This window comes from Phocoena sinus, chromosome 16, assembly GCF_008692025.1.
Source record: "Phocoena sinus isolate mPhoSin1 chromosome 16, mPhoSin1.pri, whole genome shotgun sequence".
Taxonomy (NCBI): Eukaryota; Metazoa; Chordata; class Mammalia; order Artiodactyla; family Phocoenidae; genus Phocoena; species Phocoena sinus.
Window position 1 is genome coordinate 6,355,707 of NC_045778.1, and position 13,115 is coordinate 6,368,821.

The 13,115-nt window shown below is 37.4% G+C and overlaps 1 protein-coding gene across 9 annotated transcripts in view; it reads right to left on the reverse strand.

The window, feature by feature from the left end:
• ARID4B (AT-rich interaction domain 4B) overlaps positions 1-13,115 on the reverse strand; it is a 127,298-nt gene that overhangs the window by 50,080 nt on the left and 64,103 nt on the right. For all 9 annotated transcript variants that reach the window (XR_004346170.1, XR_004346168.1, XR_004346169.1 and 6 more), the window contains exons 8-9: positions 4,172-4,310; positions 350-429 (exon numbers count right to left, since the gene is read on the reverse strand). Coding sequence is in view for 6 of the 9 variants with exons in the window: in XM_032608062.1 (XP_032463953.1) it covers positions 350-429; positions 4,172-4,310 (219 nt within the window). In the remaining 3 variants the exon portion in view is untranslated. The remainder of the gene's footprint in view (positions 1-349; positions 430-4,171; positions 4,311-13,115) is intronic.

Genomic DNA, 13,115 nt, shown 5'->3' on the forward strand with positions numbered 1-13,115 from the left:
ACAGAAAATCCTAATTAGACATTCAAAAACAATAAATATATCAATATCAATCAAGTATTAGATATGGTAGATATATCGAATTTTCCTCAATAAATCATCAGCTATTACATAGGCAAATACTGATAAATCAGACAGCACTTAGAGTCTGGTTTAGAAAAGACCAAATGAACAAGAAAAGACATATCATAAGACTACTATACTTAATGATAATATGAAAAATGACCGTACTCTGAAACATCGTGTATGATGAGAAGGAAAAGCATAAGGTCATTGGAAATAACTAATTTATAATTTACCATCCCAATCTGGAAAAACAGCATATTTTTCATACCAAGCGAATTATACTTACAATTTGCCATCTTTGAAAGATCGAACAAGAATATTGTCTTTTTTCACAGCAATTTCATCACTACAATCAGGACAAACCACCTTTTAAAAAAAGTGTGAAACTATTATAACTAAAAGCACATTTATAGATAGTTATATAAGTATCAATTACTTAAATCCTTTTCAAAAATAGTTTCAGCTTAAAATTTAAAAACTAATTTTAGTTTGAGGGTAAACAGCTACACACACATGTGGGAACACACACACGTAATTTTAAGTTTATATCCTTCCCGCTCTCTGGATTAATCCACATTGTTTTCTTACACAGGCACAGTGTTGAGAGCAGAACTGTGGCTATGACTAGACTGAAGCTGTGGACAAAGTCTAGGCAGAAATAGAAAGCTGGAATGAGAGTAGCTCAGGGGTGGAAAAAGAGGGAGGGCTAGTCCTAACAAAGGGTCTGCAGCAGGGCTATGAGAACAGCAGGACCAAAATGGGATCAGATATCAGAACCTTAATCAGAGCAGTCTCTATCTTAAAAAAGACAGAGATGACGTTCCACTGATTACTTACATTTAAATATACACTTTAACACATGCTAAAATTTCTCCATACTACTACCCACTCTAAAAAGTAAGCATTTTAAACTGGGTACCTTCCTGGAGTCTGTATAAGATTTATTATGAACAAAATAAAGATTTATTTTATTTGAAGTCATCTCAACTATTACTTAAAGGATAAAGCATGCCTTCCCAAAGGTAATACTAATGTAAGACACCTATAAATTTTTATTATTTTAATCCCAAGATAGCCCACTAGATATACCAAGAACAATAGTATATTTACAGCTTTTAATGAAAAATGGGCTAAGTAAGTATGACAGATTTAAGGACTGTCTCATTAGCTCTGAAAAATGACACAATAGTACATAAAGGCATGTATTCTCACCACAGGTTTGAGAGGAGTGAGAAACAGGTAAGTTCTAGTTCAGTCTTTAAAAGGTTAACAATTTCCATAATTGTAACTGCACTGCATTAAGCATTGCTTAAATGTTGATGGCATTATGAAATAATTCACTCATGAAAGTCTTTTACATGCGTTAGCATCTACGAAAACTTTCCTATCATTTCAAAAAAGTCCAGAAGTAAGTACTTAATATCTGTTCATTCATTCATCCAGTCACTCTACAAATATTAACTATTTCATCAAGGTACCGTACTAGACCACAGAGGCCTAGTCAGTCACCGTTCCTCCCCACAATGAGCTTGTATTCTAGCTGGAAAGACAAGCACTAAACAAGTAAGTGTACATTTATTTAACTGCTATTGTGATAAGTCTTTATCTAGGTGGTCAGGAACCACTTTCTTGAGGACACAACATTTAAGCTCAGCTTTGAAAGCTGAGTAGAAACTGGCTTGACGAAGGATGTATGTGTGTACACGTGTGTACCACAGGGCTGCGCTGCAAGCAGAGGAAATGCGAAGGGTCTGACACAGCAAGCAGTGGAGCCCATTCCAGGAAGCAAAAGGTCAATGTAGCTAACTTTCTGCCTGGGCTGAATAAGTGAGGTAAACAGAGTTCAGATTTGTCAATCTTGTATGCCATGTTAATTCTGAGGATAAAATCTAAACTCTTCAAGGGAAGGATCCAAAGCAAGATAATGTCATAATAGAATTGCCTTTTAAAAAATTACTTTGACTGTCATAAAGAAAATGGACCAGAGAAGGACAAGAGTTGGAAGAGATGAAGCTACTGCAAATCTTCCAGGTGAGAGATGGTGACCTGGATGTAAAGTGGTGCTGATGGCAAATTAAAGGAACAAGAAATATTAGCGATAATTAGGGAAGTGGAGAGATGACAGAGAGATGACAGAGAAATGCTTACATTTCTGCCTCATGCAAATGGTGTCATTCACAGGGAGAGGAAACAATGGAGAAGGGTCATGTTTGGGAATAAGGGAGGAGAGAATAAATTTAGCTTTAGGCTTATTAAATTTTGAGGTGAATTAAATTTTGAGGTGACTAAAGGGCAGCCAAGTGGAGATAATGATAGATAGATACCCAGGTCCAGAGCTCAGAGTAGGGGTCTGAACTCTAAGCCATAAACTTGGGAGTAAACAGTCTAAATATCAGGGCTCTAAAACTGTGAGCCAAAATCACACATTTTTTTCTTTCTCATGAGCTTAGGATTTTGAAAACCACACACGTGACAGCTCTGGCCAGTGCTGGCGATGGCGTGTAAGTGGGTTCACTCTCCATTCTCTTACAGCAACTACAATCCACATTTTATCCCATTCACCCATGCATGTGATTTTCTTTGGTCCCTAAGACATTTCAGTTTATTATCTCTGCAACCAATGCTATAAAAGGGGATGAGATCACCCTAAAGAGAATACAATGTGATATATTCTGAACCTTGAATAACAACATTTAAAGCTTGGTTAGAGGAGAAACAGTGAAGGAAACTGAAAAAGAGGACTGCGTGAGTCAGGGAAGCTAAGATTTCCTCCCCTTAAAATGGGGGTAAATACCACTTATGTTTCAGCCTCAATTAGCATTAAATGAGACCATGTGCTTACATGAACAAGCTAGCACAGTGCCTGGCCAGGAGTGCTCAAAACATGGTGGCTATTAATAGTTCCTAGAAGTATGCAATTGTTCTCTAACATGATGTTACCAAGCAGTTGTTAAAATTTACTCAATTTATAAACACTAATTTTAAAAATAGAAATACAAATACTGTTTATGTGATTATGTCAAGATTGTTTGATTCAAAACACAATTTCTCACTCTAGTTGATAAAAATTATTTATCACTTTCCAAAAGATCTCAAATTTGTGGGGAGGATAATATGTATCACTAATGCTAAGATTTTTAAAATAATGATAAAATCATTGACTAAGCAGATTACTAACCTTTCAGTATTGTATATCTTTAAATATTTTTCTCATCTTCAAGGAAACTATTTAGAAATTATGATGAGAGAATCTTAAATTAATACTGAAAATACTAAAGTGCAAATTTTAATGTTCCTTTTGTTTTAGAAAAAGACACACAAAGCTCTTTTAAAACATGTTTTCAAAAGAAATTCTTTCAAAGAATCTTAGTGCTTTAGGAAAAAAGAAATGATCACATACACTGACACTTCCGTTTTTAGCATGCCATTAACCCAAAGCTTGACAAGTTACTTAACCCTTCTAACACTCAGTTTCCTTATCTCTAAAATGAGGATAAATAATACATACGTCATAATCAGCATAAAGACCTTAGCACAATCCTTACACATAACAGGCATCCAATAAATGTGTAATGGATAGATGGATATATGCAAAGGTAAAAAGGTATCATAAAGTATTTATACTTATTCAAATAATTGCCCTCATCAGTTTTAATTATAACTGTAAGAGTTGACAATTATTGGGCATTTATTTTGTGCAAAACACTAAACACTTGGGATAAAGAATACAAAATGTTTACCGAAAAGGATGAAAAACAGATATCATTTGTAGACAACAGTAGAAAACAAGATTCTGTTCTTCTTTTGCAGCCTTTTGCATGGTAGATTTAGAAGCTTTAAAAGTTTGCATGAGGAATTTTTCACCCAAAATTGAGCAGTGTAACATACCTAGCCTCTAAAATTATCATGATTTTCATCCTTTCTCGGATGACTTCAGGAGTTCTTTGTACTCAGAAATAACTTTCAAAGTAATTTTGTGTGAACTGAATGATGCTAAAACCATTTCCCCATTTTGTACCTATGAAAAAACACTAGTAAGAAAATCAACCGTTTTCTTCATGAACTTATATAGTTGAAAATTAAACTCTTTCATACTGAAGTTACTCACCAATGCAGGAAACCATAGTGCTTTCTTTTTATCCAAACTAACGTAATCTACACATACAACTTTTCCTAGCAGCTCATCAATCTGTTTCCTATCATCCTCATCTTCATCACTGGAGGATGAAGAAGACTCTTCCTCTGGTCTAGGGAAAGAAAAAAAATGAAATATTTCTATTTATCTTCACAAAGAATAAGCACACCAAGCTGATGAATACAGGTATTCTAGAAATCTTACCCCATTTCCTACAACCTACAGAACGGCTAATTTAAATTTTTAAATAATTTTCTAAATTTCTAAAAAATAATAATAATTTTAAAAAGGTTATCATTAGAGGAAAGCAATCCATTTTCCTAAAAATCTTCTGGATTTATTTAGTGCTATTTTAAAACATTAAGGGAAAGATCAGAACAGAATAACACTGGTCCCCAAATTCTCAAAAAGCTAAAGGCTCCATATGAAGCATCCCAGTACTGCACTAAAATATACTAGATCCTCCTCTCAGATTAAAGGAATTCTGGAGATGGCAGTTTTACACTCCCAGGACAAAGCTAATTTTATTTATTTATTTATTTTGGCCATACCACACGGCTTACGGGATCTTCAGTTGCCCGACCAGGGAATTGAACCTGGGCCGCCACAGTGAGAGCACGGAGTCCTAAACTTTGGACTGCCAGGGAATTCCTCCAAAGCTAATTTTAAATAGGGGAAGGCAGATCTTTATTAATGGGGATCAGGCTGAGGAGAGGAAACACTCTGGTAAGAGATCACCATTGCTGTCTTTAATATCAAATATACACAAACTACATATTCATAAGATGCACAATATGGTTCTTTTGTATTATGTTAAAAACTCCTTGGGCTTCCCTGGTGGCGCAGTGGTTGGGAGTTCGCCTGCTGATGCAGGGTACACGGGTTCGTGCCCCGGTCCGGGAAGATCCCACATGCCGCGGAGCGGCTGGGCCCGTGAGCCATGGCCACTAATGGGAGAGGCCACAACAGTGAGAGGCCCCCGTACCGCAAAAAAAAAAAAATTCCTTTCAGTTACACTGTATATTGGACTAGTAAGTTAGAAAAAAGAAAAAGGAACTATACAAAACCATCCATTTGATGTTAGAGGAAAGTATAGTAAAAAGGAAAACAAAAACAAAAAAAAATTCTGAATCTGGTTCCGAGAAAGCCCACAATTAGTGGTAAAGAAAACAGATTCTAGTAACTGTGATCAAAATGCCCACAATAGGGCTTCCCTGGTGGCGCAGTGGTTGAGAGTCCGCCTGCCGATGCAGGGGACACGGGTTCTTGCCCCGGTCCGGGAAGATCCCACATGCCGCGGAGCGGCTGCTACCGTGAGCCATGACCGCTGAGCCTGCGCGTCCGAAAGCCTGTGCTCCGCAATGGGAGAGGCCACAACAGTGAGAGGCCCGCGTACCGCAAAAAAAAAAAAAAAAAAAAAAAAAAAAAAAAAAAAAAAAAAAAATGCCCACAATAACTGTAGTGACCTAAATGGGAAGGAAATCCAAAAAAGAGGGGACATATGTATACGTATAGCTGATTCACTTTGCTGTACAGTAGAAACACAACATTGTAAAGCAACTATATTCCAATAAAAATTAAATGGGCTTTATGAATCAAAAAAAAAATGCCCAGAATAAGTAATGATACTAAGAAAGCTGAATAAATAGACTGCAAGAGAATGAGAAAAATAATAAAATAAAAATGATATTTTATAAAATAAAACAGGATGACAATATAAATGTCATCCTTTTATATTTATATATTCCAATGTATTCCAATATATATTTATATATTCCGACGTAAATATAAAGGAAGCAAAACCTATTATAATACTATTAAACATTTTAGAGTGACAGGCGGAATATCACTATCTGATTTCAGTGATCACTCAATTAACCTAAAAATTGTCCCGTGATAAAAAAACAAAGCAGGGCTTCCCTGGTGGTGCAGTGGTTAAAAATCCACCTTCCAATGCAGGGGACACAGGTTCGAGCCCTGGTCCGGGAAGATCCCACATGCCGCAGAGCAACTAAGCCCGTGCACCACAACTACTGAGCCCACATGCCACAACTACTGAAGCCCGCATGCCTAGAGCCCACGCTCTGCAACAAGAGAAGCGCACCACAATGAGAAGCCCGCGCACCGCAACGAAGAGTAGTCCCCGCTCGCTGCAACCAGAGAACAGTCCGCGCGCAGCAACCAAGACCCAACACAGCCAAAAACAATAAATAAAATAAATCATTTTTTTAAAAAAAGCAAATCTTCAAAATTTGCTACTGAGTAGAACTACTGTACTTCAAATGGCACTTAAAGCAGTTTAACCCTGACCTAGAAAGTAGGTAGCAGGAAAAATCAACACACCTTCATATTAGCAGAGCATAAAACCTTACAAATTGGCACAAAGCTTGGGATAATAATGACAGACTTCACAAGTCTGATTTCTACTTGATTAGAAGAACTTCTCAAGGACAACACAACCAAATTTAAAACCATAATTACTGCTTTTTTCAAAGTAGTCACAGAAGACTCATTCAGCTGGGGTTTTATGGATACCCTTTCTGCCATTATCATTAGCAAGACAGAAAGTCACAATGTCACAAATAACATTAATCAAATTTGTAAAACATAGAAAGAGAAAACTGGGCCTTACTTGGCTAACAATGTCATCTGCAACAGTAATGAAAATCCTAATTTCTTTCATAAGACTTAACAAATGTGAAGACTTCACACACGATAAAGTTATATATATAAAAATGTAAACTGACTGGCTACATAAAACATCCATCCACTTCACATCATGTCCAGACTCCACTCCAAAACCATTCCCCACTCGTGGACTAGATTTCCTCCTCCCTCTCACCTACTCAAGCCTTTATTCCAGCAATGCTCGCTTCTCTCTCCTGTATCAATTTTTCTGCCTCTACTAGATTGAGTTCTACCAGTATAGTGTTATTTCTAAGAAAACGCTGTTACTTCTCCCACTTAAAAAAACAGAAGATCCCCTGGCCTCACTTTCTCCACCAACTACTCCTCCCCTTGGCAGAGAAACAGCCTAGAATGCTTTATCCCCAGACATTTGGAAACTTTTTCACCTCCTCTAAGTGTCTGTTCAAATGTCACCTCAATTACGTTACACTGATCACCTTATTCAAATTTATAACCTGCCCATCCCAATTCCCCCGCCCAACCTTACTCTTATTATTTCCACAGCACTTACAAATTTATCATACTACATAATTTACTTAATTCTTCTGTTTTTTTCTGTATTGTCCATCTCCCCGCATACGAGAGAATATAAGCTCTAAAGGCAGAGGGGTTTTTTTGGCTACACCGCAGGGAATGTGGGATCTTAGTTCCCCAACCAGATATCAAACCCATGCCCCCTGCAGTGGAAGCGCAGAGTCTTAACTCCTAGACCGCCAGGGAAGTGCCCTGGAGATTTTATAAATACCTGTTTTGTTCACTGATATATCCTAAGTACCTGAACAGTGCTTGGCACAGTTCAGATGCTCAATAAATATTTGTTGACTAAGTAAGTGAAGTGAATAGGTTTATTTCTTTTTACTGTGGTACTTCTGATTTCTATTTCTCCTGAAATCACAAAATGTATACAATCAGTATAATGTATACAACCAGTATTAACCATACCATTATACCTAAGGCTCCTTTTAACTTTACCTTTTAGTGGAGTTTAGCCAGGAAATTGTTTACATAAGACTAGTACTCAGTAAACTGATATACTAAAATAAATGAGCATCAGAAATACGTTAAGGGAGCAAAGATAGAACAAGCAGAGAGTCTGCTTGGTGTTTATTCCCCTCTGACACTGTTGCTTCTCTGGTACCAGGTATGTGTTCATAGAGCCACAACAAAATAATGTACTGTCTCTGAAATAATGTCTGATGATGCCACTGGAAACAAAGCTAATTACATGAGAACGTTTACTAAACAAACTAACAGCTAGACACTTAAAGCTGATCACACATCACTATTAACTGTAAATTAATTGTAAATCAAGTAAGAAGAACTTTAGACAAGACACTTGCCAAAGAATATCAAATAATGAGGTACAAATATAAAATTGAGCCAGAAACTGCAGAGGCTCAATCTCTGAAATGAAATTCGGACTTTAATGATCCTTATTCTTTCAAACAACTAACTCAGTTTCAAATTTTGTACAGTAGATTAAACATCTGTATTAGTATCAGGAAGACTGAACACGTGTAGCTTCTTAAGAGATTAAAACATACAGAACATAAGAACATGTACAGACTTAATAAAAGTGTTTTAATTTTTTCCCAATTTTTATCAAGAAGGAAACTAGAATCAAATTCTCATATCAGAATAAAGCAGTGAATAATATAAAGAACTTCTGGACTTAGATAGTGGTGCTGGTTGTAAAAATGTTGTGAATATACTAAAAAACACTGAACAGTGAATACTTTAAAAGGGTGAATTTTACATGTGAACTATACCTCAATAAAAAAAATTTTTTTAAAGGTCTGCAGACCTGTATACCAGGTACAAATCACTAGTTTATTGGGTAAATCTTAGCACTGTCACTGGGTAGAACCTGTACCCACAAATAATCTCTAAGAAATATCATTATAAGCCTTATTATGCTCTATCCTTTTTCTGAAGGATAACAGCAAGTAGACTGCTATCCTACAATAGCAGTTGCATATATACTTTTGCCAGGTTATTGGAAAAAACTTTTGAGGGAGAGGGGCACAAATACTTCTATAATTTCAAAATTCTATTCTTTAGGTAGAATCAAAGAAAACCTCTGCATACAATGTAAATTATAAGGGCAAAATTCACTCAGGTTATACATAATCAAAAGGATCAATAACTTGCTTTAATGATGATAATCTTTAAAAAATAAAATATCTGAATATATTAGGATTAAAAGCAGAATATAAATAAAACAATTAAAGGAAGGTATCAAAAATAATTTTGGGGGCTTCCCTGGTGGCGCAGTGGTTGAGAGTCCGCCTGCCAATGCAGGGGATACAGGTTCGTGCCCCGGTCCGGGAAGATCCCACATGCCGTGGAGCGGCTGGGCCCGTGAGCCATGGCCGCTGAACCTGCGCGTCTGGAGCCTGTGCTCTGCAACGGGAGAGGCCACAACAGTGACAGGCCCGCGTACCACAAAAAAAAATAATAATTTTGGAATGGCTGGAGGCAGATTAACTGGTATGTATGTAGATTAACAGTTCTTAAAAGAAAACAAAGGTAGTGATATACCATTGCAACAGTGGAGTCTGGGGAATCCTGGGAAGAGATAACCTTATTTATCTTTGTACAAATTTTAAACGGCAATCAGAGAACCATAATGAAGACCTTTTTGAGTTGAGTAATGGAAGAGGAAATGAAGGTCAGATAAATGACCTTAAGATCCAGGTTCCAGACTTTGTTGCAGAAAATCACTCTGAAGAAAGGGGAGAAAGAACTTTGAGGAAGCGTAATTTAAGGAGGTGAGCACTTTAAACTGTGGTACTTGCCTGTGGCACTTACACACCAAGGCTTAAAGCACTAAGCATGAACATCATGGCGTCTGTTGGCAGTGAGAAAGAGCACAGTAGTGAGGCGGAAGGAACAGCAAGCAAAGTAAGACTGCAGATGGGCTGCGCTTCATTTCCAACACTAGTAATTCTCAACCTTTCGCCTGCCTTCATACTTTGCCCATGTACAACACAATCCCAACAGCAAATCTTTCATTACACACAGATTCTCAACAGGAAAATCACTAACTCAGAATGTTTGCTAGAGTCTTTAGAAAGCAAAGATAAACTTGCTCAGTGACAACTGCACGTTTTCTTCTCATATACAAGAAAGGGAGACTTCAGCAAAGAAACATAGCAGACATTATTTTAATAGACTATAATTTTCGGTCTTTTTTGGGGGGAGCCGCACTGCACGGCTTGTGGGATCTTAGTTTCCCGACGAGGAACTGAACCTGGGCCCTTGGCATTGAGAGCATGGAGTCCTAACCACTGGACCACCAGGGAATTCCCGTTTGGTCCTTTTTGTAGACCATTCTATGTGAGATTCCATAAATTATCTTATTTAAAAAATTTTTTTACACTTCTGGATGACATCTGTAGAAAGGTAAAATATGTCTAAATATTAGATGCAATTTTTTTCAAAATTAAAAGAATTCTTGATTCAAACACTGTTTTCCCTATAATATTATATAATATACAATACAGGAATACTGTTTTTAAATTCATAAAATATAGCCCAAAACAGTCCTTCCTGTTGGACATAAGCACTAGTAAGCAGAATTTTTACATACTCACATATAAACACATTTTTACATGTAAATGAAATCATGTTACATACTAGTATTTCATTAAAGTTTTTCATTCAATACACGATGATGATATCCAGTACTTACATAGTGATTATTTACTACTTAAACCCTTTAAAGGACAGAATTCATTTCACCTTTGCAACAACTCTGAGAGACAGGGAATACTATTATCGCAATTTTACAGATGAGAAAATTGAAGCATGAAAAGACTAAGCATCCTGCCCAAGGTTACACAGCAAAGAAGTGGCAGAGGCAGGAGTCAAACCCATGCCATTTTGCTCCACTGTTCACACTCTTTTATTTCGGGGGGCGGGGGGATCGTGCGGCATTCTGGACCTTAGTTTCCTAACCAGGGATCGAACCTGTGCCCCCTACAGTGGAAGCACAGAGTCTTAACCACTGGACCACCAGGGAAGTCCCTACTGTTCACACTCTTAACTCAGCCACACTTTCACTCTCAAGAGCTGGAGAAGTGGAAAATCTTTGCCAATGAAATAAATTTACATTAAATACACCCACACCTCACTGTTCTGACATCATCAATCATAGTTAATTAAGTTGACTAGGGGCTTCCCTGGTGGCGCAGTGGTTAAGAATCCACCTGCCAAGGCAGGTGACACAGGTTCAAGCCCTGGTACAGGAAGACCCCACGCCATGGAGTAACTAAGCCCGTGCACCACAACTACTGAGCCTGCGCTCTAGAGTCCGTGAGCCACAACTACTGAGCCCGCCTGCCACAACTACTGAAGCCCGCACACCTACAGCCTGTGCTCCACAACAAGAGAAGCCACCGCAATGAGAAGCCCGCGCACCACAACAAGAGTAGCCCCCGCTCGCCGCAACTAGAGAAAGCCCACGCGCAGCGACAAAGACCCAATGTAGCCAAAAACAGTAAATAAATAAATAAATTTATATTAAAAAAAAGAGTTGACTATAAAGCTACGGGAAGACCCTAATGATCAATGGTAGATAAAATTTTAATTCACAATTGAAGTTATTTTCAGAGATGTCAAAAGATTTAACCTATAAGTGCTTCAGTGAATATTTTATGGCAATATAATAGCCCTCTGAAAAAACTGAAAACAATATTAGATCACAATAACATCTAGTAATCACAAGAGGACTCTTTCATACTAATAATGCCCTTACACATTTTTCATCTATTTTCCTTTCTGACTAGAAGACTCATATTTTCAAAGTTATACAAAGAAGAGTAAATAATAGTTACAACCTCAGTATCCTAAAAACAATCAAGTGACCAGCAAGTTACACTGCAAGTGAGAGACATTTGTCACCTATTAATTGAGAAAAACATTTTCTACAATATTCAGAGTTAAGTGAGAAAAAGAAATGCATGGCCCAAATCACTAGTAGGAAAATAAGTAATATTAAATATTTTTTCAATGCAAGGATTAGTCTTTTAATTTCCTCCCTCAAATGAGTCATTATTTATTTCCTGTTAAAACTCATTTGGAAAGTAACTGTAGTACTCTAAATAAAAAACAGTCAATCAATTGAGTGGGAAAAGGCCTACGGAACATGGGTGAGGTCAAGTCCTGGTCCCTTCCTTCCTGTGTTCCTTGGATTAGTTGCTGTCTCTGAGGCCAATTTCCCCAATTTTTAATAGGGATAAAAATAATACCTACCTTCATGAGTTCGCTGTAAGGCTGCAACTAAGCTATATGAGAGAGAGGGCTTACCCAATTTTTATCTCCAAAGCTTAGCCACTATTAGATTTAATACCTAACTCTATTACTTTGAATGAAAGCATTCACTTACATTACAAGTTTCAATAATTCAATTCAATATTTTTAATAGCTACTCTGACAATATTTGGCTCAGGCACATTAAATTTTTAAAAATTTTATCTGAGTGAAATATTCAAAATCGTTTTTAAACAATTTAACCTCTAACAGAATAAATTAAAAACTACATTCTCTTGCCCCATCCTCTCCCATTTTCTTCTGCTCTGTGGAAGCAACTGCTTTTAACTCTTTCAGCTCTGACAGTTAATACCTTATCTCTAAATAACAGTCCTATACCACTATTTCTTTTTTTTTTTTTTTTTTTTTTTTTTTTTGCGGTGCGCGGGCCTCTCACTGCTGTGGCCTCTCCCGTTGCAGAGCACAGGCTCCAGACGCGCAGGCTCAGCGGCCATGGCTCACGGGCCCAGCCGCTCCGCGGCATGTGGGATCTTCCCAGACCGGGGCACGAACCCGTGTCCCCTGCATCGGCAGGCGGACTCTCAACCACTGCGCCACCAGGGAAGCCCCCCCTATACCACTATTTCTATATTTATACATTTTAGACGTCATTGTATTGACTTCCCGTTGTTTTAAGGACTTAACTTTTACATTTAAGCAACCTCTCTACCCTCCATCCTATTACTATAGTGTTCTTTTCTTATATAATTTTGAGGGGAGAAACTAAACGCCTTTACTATTTTTTTCTCTATCTGTTATCATCATATCTTTAATTTCCCCCCAATGTTCCATCATACTAGATAACAAGTCCTCCCTTTAATAGAAACTTCCATTCCTCCATTCTGCATTCTACTGACCACTGGCATCTAGTGTTACTATTGAGAAGTCTGATGCCATTCTGCTTCTCACTCCTTTG